Here is a 27,204-nt window from a genome sequence, read left to right as displayed (position 1 = left end):
TGGGGGTGATGCAGGGTGGTGCGGGGAAAAGAGGCAAAACCAGGATGGGGGAAGACCTCACTGAGCCCTGGTGGTGACCCAAGGCCAATTCACTGAATTTCTCTGGCCTAGTTTCTTTACCCATATTTGAAAAAACTCATTTAGATCTGTGATTTTTAAAACTGCAGTGTGGAACCTGAAGGACTGAGTGGGAGGGCCCCAGATCTTGACCCTGCCCAAATCAGAGCAGCTCTGCTTGAATCTGTTTTGTGTATTAGGATACCAAAGAAGATTCTATTTTTATTTTTTAATTTTTTTTTTTAATTTTTTTTTTGACAGAGAGAGACATAACGAGAGAGGGAACACAAGCAGGAGGAGTGGGAGAGGGAGAAGCAGGCTCCCCGCCGAGCAGGGAGCCCGATGTGGGACTCGATCCCAGGACCCTGGGATCATGACCTGAGCCAAAGGCAGACACTTAACGACTGAGCCACCCAGGCGCCCCGATTCTATTTTTAAAAAGGGGCTTAATGGGGGGAAAAAAGCTTTAAAGTCACAGAAGTTGCCACAAACTAACTTTAAAGCTCTGGGACTTCCTCACTTAGGGCTACGGCACCCACCAGAGGCCTGCTCTTTGCATGAAAGCACACAAATTATTGAAAGACTGAGCTGCCTGATGGCTCAGAGGGTCTTGGCCTTGTCCATGGTCTGGGGAGCACACACGCACAGGACAGGATCCCTGGATGGCTCCCCAGATCCCTGCAAGGGCAGTCTTCAGAAAAGGAGGATGGGACAGAGACACCGAAGGGAACGGCCTTACCAGCCTTGGTCCTCCAGGATTCCTCCTCCAGGGCAGCCAGTAAGGAGGGGAGCACCAGCTTCACCCCGTGAGCACTCAGGTTGCTCATCACAGCCTTGGCACAATCATCTGCAGCCTCAAGGGAGGAGAAAAGGCATTCAGGGGCCTCCTTGCCCAAGCAAGGGTCAAGGCCTGATGCCTGTCCAAATGCTCCCCCTGGTGACCAACACTGACTGGGGGGTCAGACCTTGTGCCGGGGCCTACAGACACAGCTGAGGAGAGTTTCTCATCTCACAGAGCGGCAGTGCTTTACTGGGAATCAGAGGAGTCCGTACCAGTAACTGGTACCCAAGGTACAGGCGGAGGGGTTCCAGCAGTGGGCCTGTGCACCCCCTCAGCCCCCAGGCTGAGACCCACGGCCAGCAGCAGCCCCGGCCGGCGGCGGATCTCACGTGCATTCTCAGGACCTACCTCACGCACATACTGGTTCCCATCCCCGAAGCACAGCAACAGATGGGGCAGCACGTGAACCACGTAGGGCTCGAAGAGCTTCCCCAGCATGGTGCAGAGCATCTCGAAGGCAAAGAGGGCTCCTGGGGGAGAAGGCGGGACAGCTGGAAACAGCCACGGGCTCACATCCCTGCCATCTCCGCAGCCTCTGGAAACACTCAAGGCAGTTGTGAGACTACAGTGGCTGCCCCATGAGGGAGCAGAGAGCATGGGCATGGTTGAGCAGAGAGGAGGAGACACCAGGGCAGTGTCTGTCACTTCTTGGCACTAACTGCTAGTAAGGCCAATTCTCTCTCAGCTGAGTGAGAAAGAAGAGAGTCCAGGCCACCTCAGCAAGGCCAGGATGGAAGAGGTGACACCATCTGCCCCCACAATGCGCGCACACACGCACACACACACGCACACACAAACACACACACACCAGGCCTCCAGTGGGGAGGGAAAGAAGAGACTCCTTCCTCCAGCAGCCTTGGGGACCGACTTCCCACCCTGGGCGGCCCCAAGCTCAGACACACTTACCCTCTCGCCGGCGGAAGTTCTTCTTGTCCTGGATGGCGTCGGTCAGCGCAGCCATCATCTCCTGCTGTTTCAGCGACAGGATGCCCAGGCCCTTCACCAGGCCCGCCAGCCCGTAGGCAGCCCCTCTGCGTTCGGCATACCTGTCGGACTCCAGCAGCTGCTGCATCAGTCTCTGGATCATCCCGCCCGCGTCCTCTCTGATGGCTGGCACGAGAGGGGGCAAGCAGCTGGCCACGGACTCCTGGACCTACGGGAGGGGCCTGCCCCGTCAGTGCCGCCGCTCAGCCACAGCCGGTCCCCACATGGCGCCTCACCACTAGATGTCCCCAAGCCCCACCTCGGCCATGGCCTGTCAGACAAGCGAGCAGCGTTATAGGCCCGTGGGTGACACGGGCTCTGTCACGGTGTGCACCACATCCGTAAAGCCTGGTCCAGTGAGAGAAAACTCCCGCAAGACCCACTCACATAGAAAGATCTAGAGAGAAGTGTGTTACTGAACCTGCTTAAAAATGGCCCAAGGCTTTCAGTTTTCTAACTTGTCAGTCACAAGGGGAATTCAGCCTTGCCTTACAGGGCCAGGCCCAAACCAAGCGCTTCTGCCTTTCAGCCACAGCTCATGAAGCCCGATGAGAGTATAGCCAGGCGCTGCGTTGCCAGAAGGCCAGGCGGACCCCTTGCAGGGGAGTTTTCAAATTTATTTAACCACAGTTTTGTAAACCTGCATTTGACACAATCTGGGTGATCCAAAATGCAAGTCATTTTGGGAGGGGAGAAGGGAGAAATATATACAGATGTTTTTCCAAAAAGAAAACAACAATCCTTGCACTATGGCTTGGAGACTACACTAAAAGGCCCCTGAAGTGTGTAAAGAACGCAGAGTATCAGGGAAAGCTCAGCAGAGGGAGCCATCGTTTCTTTTTCTTTTCTTTTCTTTTTTAATCTTGGTATCCCCAGTGCTGGGTTTGTACTAAGTGCAAAAAAAAAGACTGTTAGTCTTGGGTGCTCTTAACCATAAAGTAGGCTGCCCTAAGAGAGAGGATGACTACTTGCTGAGAACTAGGCCTTCCGGGCCCTGATCCCCAGCTTGCCCTAGCACCCCGCTGCACACCTGCAGTCAGTCCCGATTCCCCAGCCAGGAGGCGGGTACCTGCTGGGAGGGGGTCGAGAGGGCGGCGATGAGCTTGGCAACAATGGGTTTCACTTTGGGGTCGCTCTTGTCCAGGTGCTTGGCCAGAGAGCCCATGAGGACCACCACACTCTGCCGCACGGCGTCGTAGCTAGCATCGTTGGGCGCGTTCTTCAGGAACTCCTCGAACACCGGCAGCAGCGAGTTGACGTTCTCCTGGAAAGCCAAGCCCGCCCAGAGCCTCACGTCAATCCTACAGCCAGCGTCTGGGGATGACGGTCTCTGCCCTGACGACCGAGCCCGAGTCTGGCTCCGGGACCGGCATCCCGACAAGCCAGCCAGCGATGCCAGCGGGTTTCCCAGTTTTCTGGCAGGAATGCAGCAGACTTAGAAGAATTTAACACCCTTATGGGGTCTTTTTGGCTCAAAAGAAAATGAAATTTTCCATGGGGGCCAGTACCCAGCCAGGCCCCCTGGCGCTCAGCCTCTCTGCTCAGTCCTGCTCAGCACTACCTCCTGCCCTGGCCCAGCCCGCTCCCCACCCCCTCCGCTGGCTGAGATCTCTCACCTTCCCGTGGGCGTTGAGCGTCGCGAGGGCTGCATCTAACATACACTTCCGGACATCTGGGTTTCGGTCGTTGAGGGCATCAGGGACAAAAAACTGAAAGAGGGGCTTCACCTGAGAGCTGTCCAAACACTGGGAGAGCTTGTTCAGGGCCAAAGCCAAGCCACACCTGGGAAGAAGGGGGAGCCTGTCAGGGGGCGAGGGCTGGCCAGGGGCCTCCTCTGCTGGTAGGATCTATGCCACAAGGCAAGGGAGCCTGCAGCAGCTCCCTCTGGGGTGCAAAGCACAGCGTGGAGCCCACTACCTGGTGCTTACTCACCAGTCTACACAACAGTCTCAACAACCCATTTATCAAATGGAGACCTGCCATCTGCCCAGAGTTTACCTCCTACAGGATGACCTTGGGCAGGGACCAGCTCTGCCTCTGTTTCTCCACATGTTGAGTGCAATGCCTACCCTTCTACCTCCAGGGCAGGCCACAGGAGGGGAGAGGTAAAAGAACCAAATGTGAAGGCACTCGGAAGTAAACCTACTCTACAAAGGCAAAGCGCTACTATCCTTTTCAGCTAGAGGACAGTAAAAAAGTCCAGGGACCTCTGAGGAAACAGAAGCTGGGAGGAAAGGAGAAAACTGCCCAAAGTCACTCAGCTAGCCCAGGAGAAGCCAGGACTTGAACTCAGGTCCCTCTGACTCAGAGCGAGGTCTTGCCCTGTCCTTCAACTGCCCCATGACTCCACACTACCTCCTCTCAGCACCCAGCCCGGCCAACCTGCGGCATCTCAGAAAGCTCTGAGTAGAACAGGACTGCAATGGCTGTTATACCTGGCTTCCCACTGATCTGGAGGAGATTCGGAGATAACGCGTCCCAAGGCATCCAGCACTGGGGGTGGCCGCTGCAATAGACAGGCTGATAAATGCACTGTGGTGCTCTCCCCAGCCGAGCCGGGCGAGCCATCCAACCAGCTGTGAGGCGGGAGATCAGTCACAGCCACCCTGGGCCACAGTGAGCTCCAAGACTCCTGTCTGGAGCAGGTCAGAGGCCACACAGAGTCCAACCCACCCTCCCCTGGCCCAGCCCGCAGCAGGGTGCACAGGCCACTCACATAGAGCTTCTCCTGGTAGATCTCCATGAGTCTGCCCATAACCTCTGCTGCCTGCCGCTGGTACCGGGCCACAGCTTGGGAGAGGGCTTCGGCCCCAGCCTGCCTCACAGCTGCCTCGTGATAGATGACATCGTCGATCAGCAAGGAGCAGAGATCTGGCTGCAGATCTAGGCCCATCGTTGACCAGAGCCTGTAGCAGACCAAAGACAGGGACTAGTCAGATAAAGATCTGCAGCACCCACCCTGCCAAACCCGACCACCCAGCCCTTCTCTTGCTGTAGGCTGAGCACTCTGTGTCCGGTTTTTTCCTAAGGGGAGAGACAATAGAGCAGGAAAAAGAAAAAACCAAAACAATCTTCCAGGGGTTCTCACCTCTCAGCCAGCTTCCGGATCTCCTCCTCCTTGTCAAACTTGACCACCCAGAGCCTCCGCAGAAGGTTCAGGCCATTCTTCTCGTCGGTGTCAGGCGCTGGCAATACCATGTGGAGTTCCATCAGCCCCTGAGAGGGGGTGAGATGGAACTGAGTGAGGCGTGACTTTTTGCAAGAGCTTCTGACCTGTCTCTTCACCTTCCTCTAAGCCTGTACTATCCAAAACCTAGCCACCAGCCGCATGTGGATCTTCAAAATTAAATCAATTAAAACAAACTCTAAGTTCCTCAGTCACACCAGCCACATTTTTTTTTTTTTAAAGATTTTATTTATTTATTTGACAGAGAGAGAGATAGCCAGAGAGGGAACACAAGCAGGGGGAGTGGGAGAGGGAGAAGCAGGCCTCCCGCTGAGCAGGGAGCCCGATGCGGGGCTCGATCCCAGGACCCCGGGATCATGACCTGAGCCGAAGGCAGACGCTTAACGACTGAGCCACCCAGGCGCCCCACCAGCCACATTTTTAAGTGCTCGACAGCCACACACATTGGCTCGTGGCTACCACACTGGACAGCACAGATATAAAATATTCCCATCACTGCACAAAGCACACTGGACAGCACGACCAGTGCTAGGGAGTGCCTGGCCTCAGCTCAACTTGTTAGCGGCTCTGGCTCTTCACACAGCTTTTTCTTTGAGAGATGATGGGCATATGGTGGTGGAATCTTTTTTAACGTAAAATTAAAAAACTTAACTCTCAATATGCAAGACAAAACTTTAGAAAAAGGACATTCCCTTTGTCTTTAAGAAAAATTTGCCACACTGCTATTGTTTTCCACATTTTGCCAAGAGCCAGTGAAAACTGTCAGAGATTGATAGCAAGGAGCTGCAGACTGGCATTCGGGAAGCCCTGTCTCATACTCCAAGGGGATCCTTTAGTTTTTGGTCCAAAAGCACCAAGAAAAGCCAAGTACAAGGTGACAGGTTGAAAAAACAAACTAACACTCTGAATCTTATCTATCTATAGAAGTACCAAGAGACCCACCTTCCATTTTAGAAAACAGGTGAAGCTGGGGCACTGGGTGGCTCAGCCAGTTAAGCATCTGACTCTTGGTTTCAGCTCAGGTCATGATCTCAGGGTTCTGAGACTGAGCCCCATGTCCGGCTCGACGCTAAGCATGGAGCCTGCTTACGATTCTCTCTCCCCCTCTTCCTCTGCCCCTCCCCACTCTCTCTCTCTCTCTCTGTTTCTCTAAAATTTATATATATATATATAAAACCAGGTGAAGTCTTCCAAGGTAAAGACAAAAATAGCCAGTGACACGCTGTGACAGTTGGGACAGTTGTTGTCCCCCTTCCTGGAATGATCCTGACCCACCCCGTGACCTCTTCTCTTTGTCTCCAGGACACAGAGGTGCAGATGTGAGGCATCTCCCATCATCATTTGATGGCATCATTTGAAAGAATGTCCCTCATGCAGTTCAAACACTTGCACTGAGGAACACGGAGTACCACCGGCCACGCAAGGGAGTGGGCGCATACCCGGAGCGCGGTGTCCCGCACGCTGGCACAAGGGGACTGCAAGGCACAGAGCAGCACGTCTACCTCCTCCTGCTCTGCGAAGGCACAGCTGTCTTTGCCACTGCTGCTGGCACAAAGGGTGGTCAGGGTGTCTGAAGCCAGAACCTGAGGACGACATTGATGCGCTGGGCTCAGTTCAGCATATTATTTACTTCTATGGGGTCAGACAGGAGGCCAGGCAATAGGCTGAGGGGCCCAGAGAGGGATCTGAACTGAGAAAGCCCACCCCGAAGCCCTAGTGGGGCCAAGTCCCCCCCGGGCTCCAGCCCAGGCCAGTGGCAGGCCCTAAGCAGAACCCCTCACTAGCTGAGAATGTTCAGGCTGGCTCTCTTAAAAGCAGCCCTTTAGCTCAAATCCAAAAGTGAGGGCTGAGAAAGAGAACTAGGACTCAACCCCAAGCACTGGGCCCTGAGCTCAGGGTCACAAACTGAGGTGCAGCAACAGCCAGCTGAAATCCAGATCACCTGTAGGCGGGGAGAGCCCGTCCCGATCACCCAAGTCAGAAGGCGCAGCATGGCCACTCGAGGCAGCAGCTCCGGGCCATTCTGAGAGAGAACAGCAGGTAAGGCAGGGTGAGGCTCTGGGGAAGGTCTGTAACCACGCCTGGCAGCACGAGCAGCAGCATCCTCTCACCCACAGGGAAACCCTGTCAGGTTTACCACTAACTCCATGCGAGCCAACCCCAGTCAGCCACCATCCTCTGGGACTCCCAAGCAAACACATTCTGAAATGAACCTGAAATTCACACAACCTGAAATGCAGATGGCCCCTAAACACAGGGATACTTAACTTTACAAGCAGGAGAGAAGCGCAAAATAAAATGGGATATTGTTCTTTTACCCATCCTTGGCAAGGTTAATTACAATCTGAGGCTGTGTTAGGTAAGGAGAGATGGGAACTCTCGGTGAGGGCATAGCTCAGAATGTGCTGCATAACCTAGTAACTCCAAGCCTGAGAACATGTCCTGCGGAATGCTCATGCAGGTGCACAGGGGGGCACACCACGGTGCTGTTCACAACAGGGAGGAGTTGGAAACAACCTTAAAATATCAACAGGTAAAGAGTTAACTGAAACATGTGCCCCACAGCGTAGAACCCTACACAGCCTGCGAAGCCACTGGCATGAGAGAAGACCAGAGTATATGGTCATATGAAAGAAGCAGGGCGATCCATTTTTGCCTTACTGTGTGGGGCTGTATTTCCTTTTTTTTGTTTTGTTTCTGTGTTCTTAGAATTTTTAAACATATACATGCATTAATTTGGCACATTTTCAGAACATAATCTATTAAGAAGGAAACCCTTCAGTGAATGAGGTCCAATCTCATAATCACAAGCAAGTCAAAGGCAGAGTGATCAGCATTATCTTCGGAGTTAGAAAAAAAACTAACACAATAAATTGCTACAAAATCCTTCAACTTCTCCAGGTCAGAAGCTCTCAGGAGACCTATAAGCTTCTTTGAGGCCGTGAGTGCTGCACTAAAGAGAACACTTGGATGCTGCTATAGATACATGCCCACAGTCTACGACCCCACCAGAACTGCTGATGGGCCAGGAAGCGTGGAGAGCCCCTGCCTCCCTGACCCCCCTTCTCCAAGCCAAGGGTAGAGCCGAGCTCCCCTGCCAACCTCGTCCACATGCCCAGGGGGGTTGCTGGGTGAGGCCCTCAGCTGGGCATGGACGGTGAGTATCTGAAGAATTTGGGCCATGCGCTCCTCCTCCTCCTCGCTGTGGTGGGGCATCTCAGTCAGCACCATCTTTAGAAACGGGAAGACTAAGGAGAAGGCTGGTGCAGACAGGGGCGCGGCACCTGTGAGAGCAAGCAGACACAATCTTGCAGGCATCTACAGAGCTGCTGCCTCGATTTCCATCCTCAAGGTGAGTGGGGCAGGGAGTAAAGGAAGCTGGAGGCCCTTTCTGACGCCCAGAAGCACAGAATACGATGACAGAGACGACAGCTGATAGCCCAGTTCTGAATCCTGCTCCTACCCTAAACACTGCCCGGTCCCAGGAGGAGAGAGTTCAAACACACAAGTAGATTCCAGTAATGAGAAGCAAACTCCCACTGGGGGTCACAGTGACTCACAGAATACCAGGACCCAGAAATTCTCCATCTGGTCCAACCTCCCCCCTACTTTTCAGAGAAGGAAACGAAGGCCAGGAACAGAAGTGATTCATCCAGGCCACACCTCAGGGAGCACCGGGAGGGGGACACTGAGGCTCATGCACTTGCTGCACCAGCACATACGGCCTGGTGCCTCTGCTGCCCTTCCCTGCCCTGTTCCTTACCTGGCTCACCCTTGCCCACCCTGCTGGTGATGGTATGGCTATGCAACAGGGTCACCGCCCTCTTCACAGCCACCGACAGCTCTTCCTGGCACCATGACTTATCCAGGGCACACTCTGGCTTCAGGAGGCGTAGAGTCACGTGGCTCACCAAAGTGCCTGTGTCCAAGAGAAGGAACCCAAAGAGGATGAGCAATACAGAGACACACAATCTAGCCCAGGCACAAACCAGGGACCCCAGGCAGAGATGCCTCCTACTCTGACTTAAAAGTAATCAATGCTCAAAAACTAATGATGTGATGTATGGTGATTAACATAACAATAAATTTTTTTTTAAAAGTAATCAATGCTGCTGGGCCAAAATGTTCTCAACCTAATTTCTCATTTCATCTTCATGACCGCATTGGTCGGGGGGATGGATGCAGGTAGGCAGGCAGGAGCTGTCCTTCTGACACTAAGAAGTTATAGGTGTGAGCCACCCAGGGTTGTTCAGCCAATGGTGAAGCTCTACCCATCTGGAGCTCCCACCTTCCATGTAGTAAGCTCAGCCAGTGAGTAACTGTTTCAGCAGGCTCCATGAAGTGCCAACTCTTTTCCACTCAGAACTGTTCCCAGATTTCTGGCCTCACCCATAGGAACATCCCCTGTAAGCTAGGAAGTCTGCTTAACCCACAACAATGAGGCCACCATAATGCCCAGCCACCCTACCTGGTCTTTGTTTCTCCATAGCTAACAAAAAGCTAAGGGTCACAGAGACCCCTCATCACGGACATGGGGCTGCTCAGCAGTTCTGGGCTGCACTCACTGGCCACGTGGCACCAAACCAACCCCATTACCACTGAATTTCTGACTTCTTAGTTTTAAAACTGTTACAGAAGGATCACACTGATTAGTGTCTAAAACTTCGTACTCAGAATGAAGGCACAGCAGACGTAAAACAGGAGGGAGGAGGCAGCTCTATGTGGATCCTAAGGGTATGCAGCTCGGGGTTCCAAGGCTGCTTCCATATGGAAACAGAAGTCGGGGGTGCCTGGGTGGCTCAGTTGGTTAAGTGACTGCCTTCGGCTCAGGTCATTGTCCCGGAGTCCTGGGATCGAGTCCCACATCGGGCTCCCGGCTCAGCGGGGAGCCTGCTTCTCCCTCTGACCCTCTCCCCTCTCATGCTGTTTCTCTCTCTCAAATAAATAAATAAATAAAATCTTTAAAAAAAAAAAAAAAAGAAACAGAAGTCAGTAGCCCAGACCACCACATGCCTCTCCGTAAGTGCTCAAGAGCATCCCTGCCCCCCCCCCCCAACCTGCCCTGGGCCACGCCCACAGCCAGCAAACAAGAACTAACCCAAAGCCTTGAGCCTCAGAGGCATGACGCAGGCAGCCAAGGACAGGAAAGGGTTCTTGATCCTGGGAGCGGCCAGGGGAGATTTCAGCAAGGGCAGGAAAGAGTCGACCAAAACAGGGATATACTGGGTCAGGCCAGACGGGTTCTTGGCCAGGATGGTGTCCAGCAGGCCCAGCGCCACCTCCAGTTCACCGTCCAGCTGCAAGCAGAGTTGGCCCAGGAGACAGGTCAGCAGGGCCTGCTCCAGATAGTGAGGAGCGGGTTTGGCCTGTTGGGGCAGTGGCCACTCACCTCCTGCAGCCGTCTCCGGATCTGTGCCTCCTTGTCCAGCTGGGCCTGCAGCATCTCCTTCTGCTTACTGGTCAGCTGTACCTCCTCTTTTATGCCTTTCTTCTTCTTTATCTCCTAAAGGCAACAAGCAAACCAATTCCATCTCCAGGGAACACACCGCCCTCCCCGCCACAGAGCAGGGCAAGATCAGTCCCACAGTCAGCACCATGCCAGCTCTAAGTCTGTGACCTGGGCCCCCAAACCCACCGTGCGGCCTCCCCCGACCTCCCACAAAGTCCCCAGCCACCTGGTTTCCAGAGGATGGAGACAGTAGTAGAGAAGTAATTTCTTACTGGATTCTCTATTGACAAAGGCAAGAAGAGCCTTTTATATGTTAGAAAAATGAAAAGGCCCTCAGTGTGCTGGAAAGGCTATTCTAATCACGCGGCTTCGGAATCTAAACCTTCGCCTCCCTCCTACAGATGCTCTCCCCCAGTATAAGTTGCAGCCTGGAAAAGGCCAAGAAATCACTCATTCATTCAACAAGCATTTACTGAGCACCTCCATTGTTAGGGGAACCCGGGGCTGGTGGAGGGGTCAGAAGAGTGTGCATGGGCCCCAGAATGACCCCGGGTAACAGTATACACGAAGCTGGGAAAGTCACCAGGCTGAGGCCACCAAGCTCAGCAGCCACCCCACAGGTACTCACTTCCTTGAGCTCCAGCTCGATGATCTGCTCCTTGAAGGAATAAGCTTTGTTCTCTCGCTTCATGTTGGCCTTCTTTATGCTGTCCTGCTGGGCACTGAAACATCAAAGCAGGTAATCAGCCAGCTTCGAAACAGCCGATAGGTCCTCCAGCCTCCCGCCAGCCGTGAAAGCCCAGCTAGCTTTGAAGTTGCATGCACAAGCAGTGTGCGCTACCTGACATGCTCTTGTATCCCAGGCCTAAGCATGTGCCTGGAACAGAGCAGTCCTTGTCCAAAGAACGGATGAGTGATTTCATTTATTCCTTGTAACATTCACTCCTTAACCCTATAAAGGAGGCCTTTCTCTCTTAGAGGTAAAAAACCAAGGCTTGGGGCAACTGAGTCCACGAGTGGGGACTCACCTCTGGATGATAGATTTGTCATACAGCTCCCCGGCAGGGGTCTGCATAATGGCAAACTCCTCCCGCGTCACCTGGCGCAGTGCAGGGTTCTGCACGGAGGCAGTGATGGTGCTGATGAGCTGCGGGAGGACCCGGTCCGGGGACAGGATGGACAGGGAGCCCATGGCATTCATGGAAGACTGTCAGACAAACAGACACGGTCGGGGTGTGCCAAGGCTGGCACTGGAGAGGGGTCCTGCCATGCCTAAATGCCCCCAGCTACGGGCTCCTCCTGTTCTCTCTGAGCACTGCCCGCCATTGTAGATAGCGGCAGTGTGAGCCTGCCTTCACGGCAAGCATCTCCCACTTGGTCTGGTACCAGCGCCCTGACTGGGTGTCACACTCCCCCTCTACTCTCAGTCTCCGTGGTGCAGGTGGAGCTGCTCCTGCCTCTTCCAGAGGTGGGCATGTGACCTAGACCACAAAGGCTCAGAAACAAGCACAGGGCCCAAGCCAGGCCACCCAGGGGCAGTGAGACCCCATGCCAGGTGAAATGACTGGAAAATGCAAGCTTTTTCACTGGAGCTGATGGGGGACAAGCTGTAAGTCTGGAAGTATATCAGCTGCCCCACTACGAGAAGGGGGGAGACTGCTGGAGAATGAAGGCCCCAATGGAGCACAGAGATAAAAGAGACAGAGACGGAAGAGACAGAGAGATGGAGAGCAAGAGAGATGCCACCTGCAGTGTCCTGAAGATAACATCTAAGTCTCTGTAGCCAGCATGACGGGGACCAGTCATACCCTGTGACTCAGCAGTCAGAAGCAGCAGGAAGCTCCCTCTTGTGCTTAAACCACTTTGCATTTTCTGTTACTTGCAACCCAAGGGGTCCAAGGCCCCATTTCACCACACCTGCACCTATTTCATTGAAGCCTCCCTCTGACACTCTGACCTGAGGCCAGAATTAGTCCACATGCCAATCACCTGGTTCAGGGGACTCTGCGTGGTGATGCTAGGGATGATCTGATCCAGGTGCCTGGTGATGAAGCCTTCCAGGTCAATCTTCATCCTGGCAAGGAGCGCTGGCCAGAGTCCAGACTGCACTGCCACTAAAGGGAAGGGGAGCAATTTGAGGCCTTCTGCCCGGCCTGCCCTTATCCTGCCCAACGGCGTCCCTGCCCCTCCTGCAACCGCCCCCAGCACAGACCTAAGGATGGGTGGTGCGAGATAATCAGCATCTCCTGGGCCAGCTGTTCGGTGTTGGTGGTATCGCCCTCCAGTCCTGGCACCCCAGAGATCACACAAAGAGCCTCCTGCAGGACCCTCGGGGGTACGTAGGCCTTGCCTGCCTCAGTCACCTCCCCAGCATCAGTCACCAGAGCCTCTAAGGGTAGCACCTACAAGGAAACAACTCATGAGCCCCCACTGCTCTGAGCCCCGGGCCGGCCTGGCACACAAGAGACAAAGATGCCAGGGACACAGCTGCCTTTCACTCATGTTGCTCTCTGGAGCTCCTGATAGAGGGGATACCAATGCCCAGCTCCCTAATGGGACCCACAGGCTGGGAGATGTGCCTGGAAGAAGCACACATGACTTTGTACCTAAGAAGCCCATGGAGGGGAAAGGCAGCCACAGAAATTGGGCCAGGAGACCCAGCCAGAGACCCCAAGTCTGTCACTGGCCCACATCCCTCATGAGGGATTAGGGAGGGAGGGAAACAGGACACAAAGAGCACTGAAAAGGGACAAGGTCTTTGGGGTCACTTCTGCCACCCACTGGCTGGGAGACCCCTGGCAAGTCATTTCAGCTGCCGGAACCCTGGACAACTCATATAAAATAAGGGTATTTAGCCTGCCTGCCTTTTAACAGCAGTGTGAAAAAAGCAAGAGAGAACGGGTAGCAAATGCTCTAAAAATTATAAAGTGCTTTAAAAACAAAATGTTATTCCATTACTCAAGAATAAGAAGGTTGAACTACATGTCATGATTCATGGGAAGAAAAGCATCTCTGAAAAGAAAAAAGAATTACATGAAACAAGGTGTTATCAGAGCTCAAGGGCAGGGCAGAAGATTCTTGCGTCACACGGTGTCTGAGTGAGACCAGCCCAGGAAGAGACGACCTGAACTCCCTCGGCATAACCAGGGTGGGCTGAGCGGGGCAGCAAGCCCCAGTTCTGGAGCCCAGATGCTCTCACCTTGTGAGAACTGAGGACAGCCTTCAGCTCCTCCAGGAGCCCGAACGCCAGCTTAAAGCCCCCAAGAGAGGACAGCAGCTTCCGGACCGTGTGCTGGGCCTGCCTGCGTACGCGCCAGGTGCGGCTCAGGAGCACTGCCACCAGGGCCCGGTGGTACTGCCTGCAAGCGCAGGGACAAAGCATGCTGGGGAGGGCGCGCGGGGCCCTCCGCAGCCAGCCCTCCCACCCCGCACGCACCACCGTTTCTCAGGCTCCTGCCACGGTTTGCCCCACTCGATCCAATGGGGAAAGGTAAATAAGCTTCACATACTGAACTTTGTTGCCTGTGAGTCTGTGCGGGTGATCAAGGAAAAGCCTCTCTGTCAGATGCAACACGGTACACAGGGCTGGGAGGGGAGACAAACAGAAGTGTTTTTAAAATATAGAAGACATCCGGGGTGCCTGGGTGGCTCAGTCTGGTAAGTGTCTGGCTCTTGATTTTGGCTCAGATCATCTCAGGGCTGTGGGCTCCGAGTTCAGCAGGGAGTCTGCTTGAGATCCTCTCTCCCTCTCCCTCTGCTCCTCCCCACCATGCGCCCGTGCACGTTCTCTATCAATCTCTAAACTGATAAATAAAATCATCAAAAATATATATAGAACACATCCAGAAAGAGGTGGAAAGACCTGGAAAAGGAGCGCTAAAACATAAATGTGATTATCAATGTGAAACTACAGCTCATCTGAAGTTCCTTTTTTGCTGACAACGCACACATGTATTTTGGACTAATGAAAAATATACGCTTTATTCTAACTAATTAAAAACTACTGTGCAGGGCGCCTGGGTGGCTCAGTCATTAAGCGTCTGCCTTCGGCTCACGTCATGATCTCAGGGTCCTGGGATCAAGCCCCGCATCGGGCTCTCTGCTCCACAGGAGGCCTGCTTCTCCCTCTCCCACTCCCCCTGCTTGTGTTCCCTCTCTCGCTGTGTCTCTGTCAAATAAATAAATAAATATCTTAATAAATAAATAAATAAATAAGGTAAAGAATAATACAAAAAGGTATCTGCTGGTATAAATATAAAATACCGAGGATACACAGAGGCTAACACCATTGGTTGTCCATGGCCAGGGACACTGGGTGGCCAGAGATCAAAGCAGCGGTATGCTTTTCAACATCTTGGATCTTTTATTTTTGAATTATGTGACTGTATTTCCTATATAAGAACTAATTTTTTTTTTAAATCAGGAAGTGACTAACAGTTTTAGCGCATTAATAGGATGTTGTGATTTGTGAGTCAAAGGCTTTTCAAATCACCGATTAGCAGCAGACACCCCTAAGGCAACCTAGAATTTTAAACATAAACTTAAAGATCAACTGTTCCTTCTCTCCCACGAGAGAAACCAGTAGTTTTGTGCCTCCCGGTGGGGGAGTGCCGCCAGCCATACTCCACCGGAGCTTCTCAGCTGCCTTGTAATAGAAGAAAACCTCCGAGACAGCACCAATTACCCAATCAGCTATAATTATACCTAATACCACAGCCCCGCAACCATTAGTGCTCTGTCTCCACACATCTACCCACTCCCCGTTTCCCCGGCCTTCCATGCCCCCCAGGGGAGCATTCACTCCCACAGCAGCCGACGGCACAGCTGCTGACCCCAGCACTCTGATCCAGGCTTTTGCTGAGCTGACGCATTCAGGGAGGGGTCCTCTCTGAAGACCCACCAGAGAGACTCAGGCCCAACCTCAAGGTCAAGTAAGTTCAACTAAGTAACTCACCATCCTCTGAAGCCAGGAGCAGGAATTTCTCAGAAGTGAAAATCTGCTTCTTCTCATCTACAATCAGCTGCCAAAAACCACTCAGTTTGGCCTCTGCAAGAAACAAAAGGTCACTCCACGACAGCTCCCTCTGTCTGGCATGGCTGGTCCCCTCCTGCCTGAAGCTGCTGGGGCTGGCTGCACTGACGGACTTTCTGCTGAGGCAGGCATGGCTGCGTCACTCCTAGGCTCACTGTCTCTCCCTCCCTGTTCGAGAACTAACCAGTCCTTCTGGTAGCACTGCCTATGTGAAAACTTTCAGTGGTTCTCTGCTGCCTGGAATCCCCACCTACTCCAGGTGCCAGGCTGAAATACTTGACATTCACAGGTGCCTTCCCTGACTGAGGCTGGTTTGAACTCACACTGGGCTGTTCCCTTCCAGCCAGTGAAATCCTCGCTAGCCTTCAGGGCCCTCGTCCAAATGCTCCCTCCTTCATGAAGCCTTTCCCGACAGCCAACACCTAAACTAAGAGCAATCAATCCCTCCTTCAAAACTGCCCTAATGTCACATCCTGTCTTCAACGACAGATGTGTTTTTGCATCTCCTCTCTCCCACTACAGTAAAGCAGCTAAAACATGCAGAAGGCCGGTCATGTTCACCTCTGCCTCCCTGCCAAGACACCCAATGAAACTCGAGAAGAGCCGAACTCCACTTCCAACCGCAGGAATGAGTTCACGTACATCTGCAGGCAGAGTGGGACTAAAGCAAGCATGGACTACCAGGTAGCCACAAAAAGAAAGAGAAAGCTCTTCTGGTTGTCCTGATCTGGAATCTCTTCCAATGTGAGTTCAGTACGGAGTATGCCATTTACAAAGTCTGCTACCTGGTGTGTTTGGTCGATTACATATTGACTATTTCTGGGCAGGAAGTGGTAATACTGTCCAGGGAAGGGAACTTAGTGGCTAGAAGACTGGCTAAGGGGAAGTTTTTCAAGTTACACTCTAAAAATATATAACCAATTAAAAAAAACGCCCCACTATACTAAACCCAGGTCAGTGTGGGCATCATATACAAACCCCCGTCCCAGAGCACTAAAACAACAGGGCAAAGGAGGACAGTGACGGAGTCCCCTGGCTGTATTCCCATCTCCCAGCGTGACCCTGAGGTTCATCCCTGCAGATGACAAGGGGCCCTGTGGCTGACCCAGTGAGGTAGTGGCCACGCTGATCCTGTGAAATCCTCAACATCAAGACACTCCTCCCGGGGACTCTGAATGAGGCCTCATCTGCTACCGTGGGGAATAAGTCTAAACCCTTACCAGCCTGCGAGTCAGCCACAGAAAGCTTCGAGAGCAGCAAGGCTGCAGCGACCCCTTCGGTGACTGTGGGAACCTGAGTGCTTTGGGAGGCTGCCTTCTCCACCGTCTGGATGAGCAAAGGCAGCAAGTCCAGGGCCTGCAATAGTGTATCACCTATGGAGAGAGGACCAGCACCTTACAAAACACTTTGTCAAGGGTGACAAGATTACTTAAGAAAGGCGTTACCCACTCAGGTCCAAACTGGCTGACTAAAACACTGCAGTTACCTTGTGAAGTAGGGGAACTAGACCCAAACTCTACAACCATAATGTTACAGCTAGAAGGATCCTTACAAATCCAACAGTCCAGCTATTCATCTGATCGGTAAGGAAACGGACCAAGAGAGATTAAGTAAGATGCCCAAGGCCACACAGCTGGTTCAGGGAGAGCCAGGGACACTGCAAACCTACCAATTTCTTTCTGGGGCTCTTCCCCAATACCAGACAAGCTCCCGACCCAAATTCTAAAACCAGAACCAATACGCTGACCTATGAACTAAACCCACTTAACAAAAAAGTAAATAAATAAATAAAGTGGACATCTGTTAAAACTATAGCTAAACCAATGTTTTCTTAACTACTAAACATATTTCATTTGGAAGATACCATGGATTTGAATCCAAAAAAATGTTTAAAGGCTTATTTTATATCATGTGTATTTTGAAAGCATCAAATAGAAACAGCTCAAGCTGAAGAGACTAGTTTAAACCAAGTCTCTATCTAGAACTCAATCTAAAATCAAGACTGATCAACGCAGCAGAACTGCAAACTGACAGAGTACGGGCACTACAGAGAAGGGACACTCTTCTGTGGAATCAGCAGCTCTGGAATCTCCTAGATGTTTCTTTAAACACAGGTCATCAAAAGTGTAAACTTTTTTAAAGGAAGTACAAGCCTATCTCAGAGGTGGTAATTTTTACCTTGGAGATCAAGTTCCTATGCAGATTGGAAAGTTTCCTCTAGCTTTGCTTAGGAAAGAGGTGGAGGCCCACGCCCAAGTGACAGGTTTGTCAGCACCGAAGAAAGGGCAGTGGTTCGTTTTCAGTAATTCCCATGTAACGTTTCTATGAAGCTGGACTTTTTGAATCAGGCCTCTCACAATCCCTTCCCCGTGACTTCAGATAATACAGTGACAGGTTCTAGTCCCAGGCCCTCTCTGAATAAAGCTTTGTAACTTGAAGGTCTGATAAAGGGGAGAAGCCAGAATCTGTTGTGAAGATTGCGCACCGATTCCAGGCTTTGTGGATGACTAGGCCCGATGCTCCCAGAGGCTCAAAAAGAAGTGATGCTGAGTAAGCTGGACCACAAGGGAAAGCCTGGGATGGTGAGGATGCCCAGAAGACTCGGTCACCCCTGCAGGGGACGCATCTCACCTCGGAAGCAGGCCAACATGCACTGCAGGTAGGCATGCCTCACTGCAGAGGTGGAGGTCTTAAGGCTGAAGGCTTTCTTGAACCATTCGGTGAGCTTCTTGGGCACTTCCGTGGTGAACCGGTTACACCAGAGAGCCAGGACAGAGACTGCATGCACCAAAGTGCCTTCGTGAACTAGGGCAAGAAGCAGAAGTCCGGTCAGTTCAGCGTCCTAGGCCCACGTCCAATCGCTGCCAGCAGTGCCCCAAAGCAAGCAGGAGTACAACGGGGGGGAAGCAGTAATGCTTCAGGGGAGGTCTGCCTTGAGAAGGGGTTCATGGCAGCTCTGAAGGTGAAAACCAGAGTCAGAGCGGGTCCAGACTGCATCCTCCCCATGCTGCAGTTACCTTCTTGCTGGAGGAACGGGATGAACATCTCAGCGACAGTCCCATTCAGGACTTGACTAGAAGGCCCAGACACCACGTGATGACTAACACTCCCAATCCCTGGAAGGCAGGGGATTTCCTGCTCAGCACAAAACCACAAACACGAGATTCTTCTTGCCGCTGCCCACTTCCCTAGCAGCCATGCCTCTCCCCTGGTCATCACTGCCCTTCCCTCAATCCTCCCTCCAGATGATCCTGCCTTTTACAGAAGCCAGGCCTCCCGCTAGACTCAAACAAGTCCCACCTGCCACACAGGCAGGCAGCAGAGTCCTGGGAGCCAGGCTGGGATGTCCAGGACTGTCAGAGGAGTCAAGATCCAATGAAGGATCTGCCTTACCCACCAGTTACGTTACACCTCATCTACTACTACACTTACCACTACCCCAGAAGAGATTCTGTACCTGAGAGGACGCTTATCTTCTGGGCTACAATAGTCAGTTTTCCCTCCGAGCCTGAGAGGAGAGACAGCAAAGATTCAAAATTCTCATCTGCCATATTTCCCAAGGGGGTGATTAATGTGGTCATGTGTGTGACACCAAGATACAGTTTCTGATTCCAGAAGCAGCCTTTGTATTGTGAAGCTGCCTTAAAAATAACATTCCCTAGGTTTTTTTTCTGACTAAAACAGTAGTATGTTCTCACAGAACACTTGAGAAACAAAAAATATAAAGAAAAGCTAAGATACGTGCTACTACATTTAAAATCACCCACATGCCCACTACCCAAAAACATTATGAACATTTTGATGTGTTTCCCTCTAGTTTTTCCTTTTATGCGTAATGTTTACACTTAAAAAAAAACACTGGGATCACCCCTGTCTATACTGCCCTGCCTTGCGCATGCTAATGTTCACTTCACATGTTCACATTCTACTGCGACTGTTCTCCTGGCCACACGGCCTTGACACAAGCAGAATGGAGCCCGAAGTCCCAGGCAGGTCCCGGCACCCACACCTCAGCCATGCCCCCAGCCAGGAAGGCTTGCTCACCGCCGAGGATTGCAAACAGGTGCCTGGTCAGGGCTTCCATCGCTGAAGAGTCGCTGCACTGGCGGGCCAGGTTCCGCAGCGCCAGCACAGCTTCATCCATTAGGCGGGGACTGTTGGACTTCAGCTGACCTGGACGCAGAGAGCTGCAGCTCAGAAGCCGCCAAAGGCTGAGCATCCAGGCTTTCAGCTCTGTCTCTGCCAAGTTCCCACCTCTCCCAACCCAGCTAGGTATTCTCCTTATAAAGGATCTCAAGAAACTATGGAAATGTAGTTTCTTTCTAAACTGAACTGTCCCCTGCCCTTTTCCCTAAAATAATTGGGAAAATACAACTAAAACCCAAGGTGCCATTCTAGGGGCCGGAGAGGGGTCATGATACTTACTAGCCAGTCCTTTCACGATGTCTAGGGCATACTGGCTGAGATCGAGAGTCACCGATGCCAGCAGACTGGAGATAGCTAAGGGGGACAGAAAGTACGCAGCAAGTCTGTCTCAGGTATAAATGCCCATTTCTGCCCTACTCCCCAGCAAATGCTGTCAGGCCTTGCAGTCCAGCCACACAGAACCCTGACCACTCTTCATCTTCATACAGTCACATGAGTAGTCACACCTTTGTCCCTGGTTTCACATGCCACCTCCACACCAAGTTCAAACTGTCTAGAGCAGAGGTTCTTAACCTGAATGGTTTCCAGATTCTTGGACCTCTAAAATTGTTTGCGGTATTCTAAGCAGATATACTTTTGTGCATCCTTTTAGCAAAAGGACCCATGACTTTCAACATATTCTCAAAAGGGTCCCTGATCTCTCCCCCAAGGTCCCAGTGAGGTAAATGGTGAATACATACTTCACCCCACCCCCAAGTATCAGAGATGCAGCTCATCAGGCAACCCACCTCCCTCCCACCATCCTGTCTGATGGTGACCTACTTTCAATAACATTCTCTGGACTCCTAAGTAAGGACTTCTGTATGGTGGGCAGTATCAGATCCTTAAATTCCGAGTGGGACATGTATCGGAGCAGAGGGGCACAGTTATCCTACAAAGAGAAAGGAGTCAGGCACTCAGACCTCATGGAACAAACGAAGAATAAAGAACAGCTCTGAATCAGAATTTTAAATTGGATTTAGCTTGTCCAGCTAAGGTCCACCTCTCACTCACCAAAAGATACTTCTGAGGCTTCACTTTGCTCATCAGGATGTTCTTCATATAAAAATCCAGCAGGGCACTCTAGACAATACAAAGACTATTTAGACCAACATTCTGAGTTATCTCGTCACTGGCCTAAAGGATCCCTCTTGTGGGAGTGCCTCTAAAAATTATGAATCAGTAAAAATAAATTATATACATACACACATACACAAACAAATAAAATACAAATAATCAGTGCCCAAATTTCAGTGTCATGCACAGAGGACCCACTGATCATGCCACTTATCATTTTAAAACCTTCTACAGCTTTCCAGAGCTGCTGGGATTCAGTCCAAAGTCCCTGGCCTGGCTCAAGGCAGGCCGCCTCTCACAGCTCTCCGGCCCCACGCGCCTCCCCTGCTGGCTTCTCGTGGGCTGCTTTCTCTGCCCAAAATACCCCTCCTCACCTCCTCACCTTTTAAGTTCCTTCATTAGGGCTGTGCCCCCTGACCCATGGCCTCTGTCAGGTACCCCGCTACAGAGTATTACCACTTCCTGCCCTTTCCTTTGTAGCTCTTATCACAGATATAACTAGATGACTCTGTCTGACGGCAGACCCCTCAGACGCAGCTCCCCGAGGGCAGGGATCGCGGCTCCCCGGGCTCACTGCTGCAGCACCATGGGCAGCACAGGGCTTGGCACACGGCAGGTGCTCAGGTGTGGGAGAGTCAATCACTGCATGAACAGGCAAATCATCATCCCAGTAATTGCCAGGTTCTCTCTAAGCCAGAGCTGGAGGGAAAACTTTCCAGCTACTCAAACTTCACCTATCATGGAAAAAGGTCGGGGTCCCATATGAGAAAACCACCGCGCTTCAGATAAGGCCAGGAGCTGGGGCCCCCAGGGCAAAACAAGCTCCCCACCCCCTCGCCTCCAGCAAGTCCACCTGCCTTGTGCCTGGTGACCACGTCCATCTCCTTGTGGCTCGTGCAGAACTGCACCAGCAGCCCCAGCATGCCTGCGTAGTTCTGGTTGGGTTCTAGGCTGAGAATGGCTGCCAAGTACTGTTCCACCAGCCCAGGGTTCTGAAGGGGAAAGTGTAAGGCCGGTGTGTCACATGGCAGTGGGGGAGACACAAGAGCAGCGACACCCACCGCCCCCCGCACCCCCCGGCACCTCTCTCCACAGCTTGCTTAGCTTCTTCACAGCACCGTCCACCGCGTGCCGGTGGGAGCCGCCCAGCACCTCCAGCAGCAGCAGGCACTGCACCTCCACCTGCCGGGACACGACGTGTGAGTGCAGGGGCCGTGGCCCTCATAGCCGGCCCAAGACCTTCATCGGGCCCACTCGACTCCAGCCAGATCCTCTTCCCCGCCCCCTCACCCCCGACACTTGGCCCTGTCCCAGAATTACATCTGTTCACTCAAACACTTCATTAATAAATACCGGCTGAGCACCTGTGAGTTAGACAGTGAAAACACATGGACAAAGAGACAGACATGGGCCCTGCTTTCATGCACCTTATAGTTCAGAGGAAGAAAAAGATACTACAAAAGAAACACACAGATGAATATATAATTCCAGTGAGGTAAGGGCCATGCAGGAAAAGGATAAGCATCCTGTTTCATACCTGCCTTGACTTTTCCTTCATTAATTCCACAAATACTTGCTGAATACTGACTAAATGGCAGGCACTACACTAGGCACTTTAGTTATGGACGTGAAGACCTATCAGATGATCCCAGCCAGTGTGGAGCTCCCTGTCCAACCCAGAGTGAAACACATCATAGGTGCTCAACAGAAAAATCTCAGAGACTTTATATGCCACAAACACCCAAAGTCACTGGGGAGCAGTGTGAATGGCCACCCTGAGAAAAAGGGGATGCTTAAGAAGTCTGCTGCACTCCGTTTGCATGTGTACAAAATGACAGATGAACAAGGTTATCCACTGCAGCATTTTTTTTACAGTAAAAGGTTGTAAACAACATAAATGGCCATCAACAGGAGACTAGTTATATATACTGCAGGACATCCACTCAGAGAATTAGTAAACAGTTATCAAGAATGAGAAACTCTTCGGGCGCCTGGGTGGCTCAGTCGTTAAGCGTCTGCCTTCGGCTCAGGTCATGATCCCAGAGTGCTGGGATCCAGCCCCGCATCGGGCTCCCTGCTCCACGGGAAGCCTGCTTTTCCCTCTTCCACTCCCCCCACTTGTGTTCCCTCTCTCGCTGTGTCTCTCTGTGTCAAATAAATAAATAAAAATCTTTAAAAAAAAATAGAACGAGAAACTCTTTATGTGCTACTCGAACAAATTCTAAATCTGGTTAAAGAAAAAGGCGGGTGGCACCTGGGTGGCTCAGTTGGTTAAGCGTCCGACTCTTGACTGCAGCTCAGGTTATGATCTCAGGGTTGAGATCAAGCCCTGCATCAGGCTCTGCGCTTAGCGCGGAGTCTGCTTGTCCCTCTCCGGTCCCCTCTGCCCCTGCTTGCGCTATCTCACTTCATTAAGAAAAAAACCAAGGTGAAAGAAAAAAGTATTCTCAGTACACTGGTATTTGTATAAAAAACCCTGTTCAGTCGTATATACAGAGGATATATCTACACACATAAGGAATTAGTAATAGAGGAACCTAGACGGCTAGGAAGGGAAACTGGTTATAGCTTTCTATGCTTGCTGAAACCACATTCAGAACTATATTGCTTTTCCCTCTTCCTAGAATGTTCTAACCCCTGATCTGGGCACAGTTTGTTCTTTCATATACTTAAGGTCTCTGTTCAAACGATGCCTCCTCTGAGGCCTCCTCCCACGGTCACCCTGTACCGCACTCTCTCCATCTTCCTACCTGCCTTCCTGCTGTGTGACCTTCATCTTACCACTTATTAGCGGACCTCTGTGGTGTCTACCTTCACCACAAGAGTGTAAGCTCCGGAGGCGCCTGGGTGGTGCAGTCAATTAAGCACCCAACTCTTGGTTTCACCTCAGGTCGTGATCTTAGGGTCTTGAGATCAAGTCCCACATTGGGCTCCACGCTCGGCGTGGAATCTACTTGTCCCCTTCCCTCCCCCTCTGCCCCTCTGCACATGCATGCACACGCATGCTCTCTCTCAAATAAATAAATAAATCTTTAAAAATAAATCTTTAAAAAAAAAGCTCTTGGGCGCCTGGGTGGCTCAGTCGTTAAGCAACTGCCTTCAGCTCAGCTCATGATCTCAGGGTCCTGGGATCAAGTCCCACGTCGGGCTCTCTGCTCAGCAAGGAGCCCGCTTCTCCTTCCCCCTCTGTCTGCTGCTCCCCCTGCTTGTGCTCTGTCTAATGAATAAATAAAATCTTTTAAAAATAAAAAAAATTTTAAAAAAGCTCCTAAAAAAGAGGTATAAGCTCTAAGAGGGCAAGATCCTCTTTCTTATTCCCAACTTTTGCCCCAGCTCCTAGAACAGTGCCCAGCACGTAGAGGCCCTCAACAGATACTTGAGCGACTGAATGCATTCTGACCCACGTCTATGGTTGACATTGGCAACAAGTAAAGGAAAAACCTAGATTCGAGACACAGGAAAAACAAACATGGTCTCACATTCCTGATGTGTTCTGTCCTATAAACACAACACTCTAGGGATGACCCCTGCCACTCCCTAACCCACAAGCATGCTTACTTACCTCGGATAATGGCTGTAAGAGATCACTGCAGATAAGCCAATGAGGGAGGCATGATAAAGCATCTTATAAAGAGGCCTTGATAGCAATGAAACCCACAGTCTGAAGGGGGTCCAATTCCACTATCCATTACCTGCCAGGTTTCAGTGTCCTTATCCTTCAGTCAATCACTGATGGCCACTCCATGGTCATCCCCAGCGGCATGCTGGGGAAGCTTCCAGGGACGGGGCCATCACTGTGTCTTACTAGCAGGCTGCTTCAGGAGAGGAGCCACAGTTTTCTAGTGCCACTCCTCATTTAGCTGCACAGCCCTCTGTATGTCTCCACAGCCCTCTCACACCTCGTCTTGAGCCCCTCTTCACGAAAACTTGTGGAGCTGGATGGGGTAGGTGGCACTTTTTCCCATTTAGCAGAAACGGGCAACAGGCTCAGAAGTTACGTACACGGCCAAATATCACGGCCGAGAATCAGAGCCACACCTCAGGCTCCTTTTCAATGAACTGTAAGACCATTCCTCTTGCCCTCCAATAAGCATATCTAGATATTCAAACGAACCTCCCAATCTGGCCTACTGGGCTATCTCTAGTTAGCAGACATGTTGAAAGGCAAGGCAGGGAATGTGTAAGAAGCGGGCATAGAATGGGAGGAGAGAACTAAAGGATCAAAACACATGGCAAGAATTCCGTCCCATTAGCCAGTTTGACACTAAAATCCAAACACGGGGAAAGGAATGATTAGCCGGAAAAAAAAAAAATGATTTACATTATTGCAATTTCTGATTTACTTGCTCTCTGGCTGTCTTCCCTGCTCTGGCCTGTCAAGTCTTCCATGTATGCCATGAAGGCAGGAATTGCCTTTCTCTTGCTCATCAGTGTACTCCCAGAGCCTAGCACCATGCCTGACAGAGAAGCTCATAAATAGATGGATGTTATTAGGTTGCACTCATGCCCATCCACCAAAGTCACCCAGCACTGAGAAGAGCACTTGCCAGAGAAGGTGCTTAAACATGTCCCAACTCTGCACGGAGAGCTGCCCATCACTATTCCAAAGACCCAGGGAACTTACCAGTTTGTTCCAGATGTCTCCTTGCCGCTTGGCTCTCGAGGGAAAGACAATGCGCACCAGTAAGCAGGTCCAGGACAGGGCCAGCAGGGCGGCAGAGCCGCTACTCTTACTGTTGGGGGGGGGGGGGAGCCACAGGATAAGTGCAGGGCAGCAGCCTCCGTCTTGAGGACAAATGCTCAACGAAAGGCCCGGCCCTTGACCCACAACCGGGCAGAACTTGAACCTGGTTCCTCGTAAGTCATCTGTAACCACTTAGGACAAGGAATGCAGGCCTTGTCAGCCAAATTCCCACCTCTCAGCACTCATAACTATAGAAGCAAAAAGATGGTTTCCCCCCTTCGGTGTCCGGCAGCCATTTGGTTTCCCCTAAAAATGGCCTCGCTTCCACTGGTTTCCCAACCCTGCTCCTCAGGAAAGTGGTTTGTCCACTGAGCCTGACATCCTGGCTCCTCCCTCCACTGCAGCAGGCTGACTGCTGGCGCCACTCAGAGTTTCAGAGAGGAAAGAGAGACATGCTCACACCTGCTCAGCGCAGCTCATCTGCACCGGCTTCTCCCAGACAGGACTCCACCAAGCCCCGGTAGGCCGTACCTTTCTCTCTTACCTGGGTACACCAGCTTTGGAGCCAATGCCTGAAGACTGCAGAGAGTGCAGAAGGTTCTTTGCAGTGGCTTCTGGCTGGGCCTCAGCCAACTGCTGGATGGCTGCCTGCAGGGCCCTGCGGGAGGCTGCATCTCTAAGGGGAGGAATGAAGGGGAAAGGTGATCACTGGGGGTAGGGAAAGGCGGCTTAGGCCAAGCACCAGTCTTTCTCTGGAAAATTGGATTGTACTGGATTCCAGTGGATCACAGATGATGGGATTAGGAAATAACTAGAGAAATCTACCTCGTCCTGGAGTTCTAGAAGCAGCTAATAAGGGCAAATGAGCCATCAAGGCTGTGAAGGCGACACTGACCTCTATGGAACACTTACTACGGGCCTCAAACTAGGCCAAGTGCCACTCATGCCGTGGCAGGCACTGTTTCAGGAGCTCTACACTTACTAACTACCATCTATGAGGTAGATAACAGCACCATCCGCATTCAGCAGATAGGGAAAAGAGACACAGGGAGGTTAAGTAACTTGGCCAGGATCCAACAGCTAGGATGGGACACAGCTCCGAAGCCTGGGCTCTAACCACTCTCCCGCACCGCCTCTCTGAGCAAAGGGCTGGAGGCACAGGGCCTTCCGATGGGACTCACCTATACCGGTGCAGAGTCAGGCAGAATAATTTGCAGAGCCCTTTCACTGCTCCCTCTGGCAGATCTGAAACCAAAGATCACACAAAGATTAGTCAATAAAAACTACTTCGTGAGCACCTGCTTGAGCCAGGCATTCTGCCAGACATGATCTCTACCCATCGGACACTTCCTGTAGGTTAGAAATGGAATTCCCTAGAGGAAAAATCCGCGGCAAAATCGGACTCCAGGAAAACAGCTGGTCCAGAAAGGCTCTCAGGTAAACCTGTGTTAAACGAGCACAACTAAGGAGATGCGGTGGCCTCAAAAATCTAACATGCTGGCAAGTGGCGCTTCTGGGTTGCCGGGACGATTCTGCTTCTGAGACCTGGGTGCTGGTTACACAGGTATGTCTAGTCTGTGAAGATTCAGTGGGCTGCTCGCTTATGGTACGTGAACTCTTTATGTCTCTTCTAATAAATGGTTTTTAAAAATAGGACAAAACTGGGCGCCTGGGTGGCTCAGTTGGTTAAGCAACTGCCTTCGGCTCA

The 27,204-nt window shown here is 51.7% G+C and overlaps 1 protein-coding gene across 4 annotated transcripts in view; it reads right to left on the bottom strand.

Annotated features, from left to right (window-relative positions):
* The window catches only part of GCN1 (GCN1 activator of EIF2AK4), a 57,947-nt gene that overhangs the window by 21,794 nt on the left and 8,949 nt on the right, over nucleotides 1–27,204 (bottom strand). For 2 of the 4 annotated variants that reach the window (XM_044921229.1, XM_044921230.1), the window contains exons 3-36: nucleotides 26,678–26,741; nucleotides 26,041–26,172; nucleotides 25,437–25,545; nucleotides 21,896–21,994; nucleotides 21,670–21,804; nucleotides 20,750–20,818; nucleotides 20,519–20,627; nucleotides 19,976–20,050; nucleotides 19,595–19,723; nucleotides 19,008–19,058; nucleotides 18,568–18,666; nucleotides 18,182–18,355; nucleotides 16,771–16,923; nucleotides 15,473–15,565; nucleotides 14,028–14,103; nucleotides 13,718–13,877; nucleotides 12,731–12,920; nucleotides 12,508–12,632; nucleotides 11,547–11,725; nucleotides 11,147–11,240; nucleotides 10,459–10,572; nucleotides 10,168–10,366; nucleotides 8,833–8,988; nucleotides 8,172–8,353; nucleotides 7,012–7,092; nucleotides 6,509–6,652; nucleotides 4,971–5,098; nucleotides 4,599–4,788; nucleotides 4,318–4,388; nucleotides 3,499–3,664; nucleotides 2,952–3,146; nucleotides 1,805–2,051; nucleotides 1,247–1,368; nucleotides 797–911 (exon numbers count right to left, since the gene is read on the bottom strand). In XM_044921229.1, the coding sequence (XP_044777164.1) occupies nucleotides 797–911; nucleotides 1,247–1,368; nucleotides 1,805–2,051; nucleotides 2,952–3,146; nucleotides 3,499–3,664; nucleotides 4,318–4,388; nucleotides 4,599–4,788; nucleotides 4,971–5,098; nucleotides 6,509–6,652; nucleotides 7,012–7,092; nucleotides 8,172–8,353; nucleotides 8,833–8,988; nucleotides 10,168–10,366; nucleotides 10,459–10,572; nucleotides 11,147–11,240; nucleotides 11,547–11,725; nucleotides 12,508–12,632; nucleotides 12,731–12,920; nucleotides 13,718–13,877; nucleotides 14,028–14,103; nucleotides 15,473–15,565; nucleotides 16,771–16,923; nucleotides 18,182–18,355; nucleotides 18,568–18,666; nucleotides 19,008–19,058; nucleotides 19,595–19,723; nucleotides 19,976–20,050; nucleotides 20,519–20,627; nucleotides 20,750–20,818; nucleotides 21,670–21,804; nucleotides 21,896–21,994; nucleotides 25,437–25,545; nucleotides 26,041–26,172; nucleotides 26,678–26,741 (4,425 nt within the window). The remainder of the gene's footprint in view (nucleotides 1–796; nucleotides 912–1,246; nucleotides 1,369–1,804; nucleotides 2,052–2,951; nucleotides 3,147–3,498; nucleotides 3,665–4,317; nucleotides 4,389–4,598; nucleotides 4,789–4,970; nucleotides 5,099–6,508; nucleotides 6,653–7,011; nucleotides 7,093–8,171; nucleotides 8,354–8,832; nucleotides 8,989–10,167; nucleotides 10,367–10,458; nucleotides 10,573–11,146; nucleotides 11,241–11,546; nucleotides 11,726–12,507; nucleotides 12,633–12,730; nucleotides 12,921–13,717; nucleotides 13,878–14,027; nucleotides 14,104–15,472; nucleotides 15,566–16,770; nucleotides 16,924–18,181; nucleotides 18,356–18,567; nucleotides 18,667–19,007; nucleotides 19,059–19,594; nucleotides 19,724–19,975; nucleotides 20,051–20,518; nucleotides 20,628–20,749; nucleotides 20,819–21,669; nucleotides 21,805–21,895; nucleotides 21,995–25,436; nucleotides 25,546–26,040; nucleotides 26,173–26,677; nucleotides 26,742–27,204) is intronic. The other 2 variants (XM_044921231.1, XM_044921232.1) reach the window with 2 other exon arrangements.

Source organism: Neomonachus schauinslandi, chromosome 14 (genome assembly GCF_002201575.2).
Source record: "Neomonachus schauinslandi chromosome 14, ASM220157v2, whole genome shotgun sequence".
NCBI classification, from domain to species: domain Eukaryota; kingdom Metazoa; phylum Chordata; class Mammalia; order Carnivora; family Phocidae; genus Neomonachus; species Neomonachus schauinslandi.
This window is presented reverse-complemented; position numbering and strand designations above follow the sequence as displayed.